This window comes from Gavialis gangeticus, unplaced genomic scaffold (genome assembly GCF_001723915.1).
Source record: "Gavialis gangeticus isolate Ggan-Ray unplaced genomic scaffold, GavGan_comp1, whole genome shotgun sequence".
In the NCBI taxonomy this organism is placed as follows: Eukaryota; Metazoa; Chordata; order Crocodylia; family Gavialidae; genus Gavialis; species Gavialis gangeticus.
Window position 1 is genome coordinate 5,884,918 of NW_017729017.1, and position 1,842 is coordinate 5,886,759.

Sequence of the window (1,842 nt, forward strand, 5' to 3'; positions counted from 1 at the left end):
GAGAAACTGGAAACTAGATTTTTTTTTTTTTAAACGAGATCTGTGTTTGGGGCACATCTGAAATACTGACCTCTCTTAGTTTTGTCCCAGCTGCACACTCAAACCTGGTCTGTTATCTTGTAGAAATCCAAGGTCAGTTGTACAGTTCAGTCCTCAAAAAATATTGAGGAATCTTAATCTAACTTTACTTCCAAGCAAACTGTTGGCAACACTTCTGTCAGCTGTTTAGAATCTCTTTTCCTGTAAGCGTTGAGTTACAGAAACTTCCAAAGTTCCTTTTTTCAGGGAAATAAAAGCTAAAAAAACGTAATTTTGATCAAGTTTTAGCCTAAACAGTTGGTTTGTTTAAGTTGGCATGCATCAGATGGCATGTGGGTTTTCCTGCTGCATTCTGTTTGCTTTGATCATGTTGTGTCCAGTCTTTAATGTGTAGTATTCCCCTAACAGGCAGCTACTTCACTAAGAAACCACACACTTTTTTTTTTCTGGCTCCTGAGCTGAAAATCAGGACCTGTAGCATGATACTGCTACAGGATTAGCCCAAAACTAAACAGCCTTTGGGACCAAAGAACTATTTCTTCCTGCTGTCAACATGTATTTGGATATTTGATTTGGTCTCTTCTACAGCTAATGCTGACACAATGTCTCAGACTGGCTGAGCTAGCTAGAACATAAGCCTTAGGGATAAAGTGATTTGCTGTGTGGTGAGGCTGCTGAATTTGGTCCTGGCTGGGGAGTACTCAGAAGCTGCTTTGACACAGATCAGGGCTAGTAGATGGTAATATGAGGTCACCATTGCCCAAGGTAACTGTGTAAACTAATTCAGGCAACTGTACTCTGGCTTAGGTATGCTGGTTTTTTCTTTTTTCTTAACAGTACACTCTCCTTTACAGAACCCTAACGCCAATCCCAGACCCACTGCCCAGGACCTAGCTGGGTTTTGGGACCTCTTGCAGTTGTCCATTGAAGACATCAGCATGAAATTTGATGAGCTCTACCATCTAAAAGCTAACAGCTGGCAACTGACAGAGACACCAGAAAAGAAGGTGAGCATGGGGCATTTCAGAGCAGCCTTTAAAACTTTCCTTCCAGCATTCTGAGTGGGCAGTTGATTCTTAACTTCGTCTCATGGACTAGATCTTTTTTAATTCTTGTGGCCTTCTGCTTGCAGCATACTAGACACATTATTGAGCCACTTTTTAGCAGTAAGATTCTTGGACTTAAAGGGTAATAAAGATGCTGCTCTTTTTATGATCTTCAGGGACATATATCAGACCTTGGGTAATAGTTCAGGGGTGTGCATTGCCAGAGTTTTGAAGAACTCTGAAACCTCCCAGGATAAACCATTTCAAGGTAAATAAAGAAACAGTGATTTAGTGTGCACTTGCATTGAGAGAAGTGATAGACAGTCCTTTTTGTTAAATGGCTGTTGAATTAAATAGGCCTTTGTCTACTGAGTAGGATGTAATAAGTACCTACTGGAACTGTTTTCAAGTGAAACATGCGCTGTGTTTCTGTGCCTGCTTCCTAGATCAATTCTGAGATGGGGCTGGAAAGTATGTGAACACAAACTTGCTGTAAATCAAAACCTTATATTGAGCACTACAATCCTAACACTAGGAAATCTGGGCCCATCCTTTTTTGAGCATTTTGGCAGTGCATCCAACACTTCACTGTCAATCAGTTCCACATCTGAGGTTAAGGCTTTTTAGCTAGTACTAAAAACAGTCTCCAGGGCTATGAAATAATGATGAACAGGAATAGCGATCGGACAGCAAAATTGCAAAAAAAAAAAAAAAAAAGAGAGAGTTTTCAGTGATGATGCTGCATAGCCCCTGGGTA

The 1,842-nt window shown here is 40.6% G+C and overlaps 1 protein-coding gene across 9 annotated transcripts in view; it reads left to right on the forward strand.

Moving 5' to 3' along the window:
* Window positions 1-1,842, forward strand: part of DLGAP4 (DLG associated protein 4) — a 180,885-nt gene that overhangs the window by 178,011 nt on the left and 1,032 nt on the right. For all 9 annotated transcript variants that reach the window (XM_019513057.1, XM_019513051.1, XM_019513056.1 and 6 more), the window contains one exon: window positions 894-1,046. In XM_019513057.1, coding sequence (XP_019368602.1) covers window positions 894-1,046 — 153 coding nt within the window. The remainder of the gene's footprint in view (window positions 1-893; window positions 1,047-1,842) is intronic.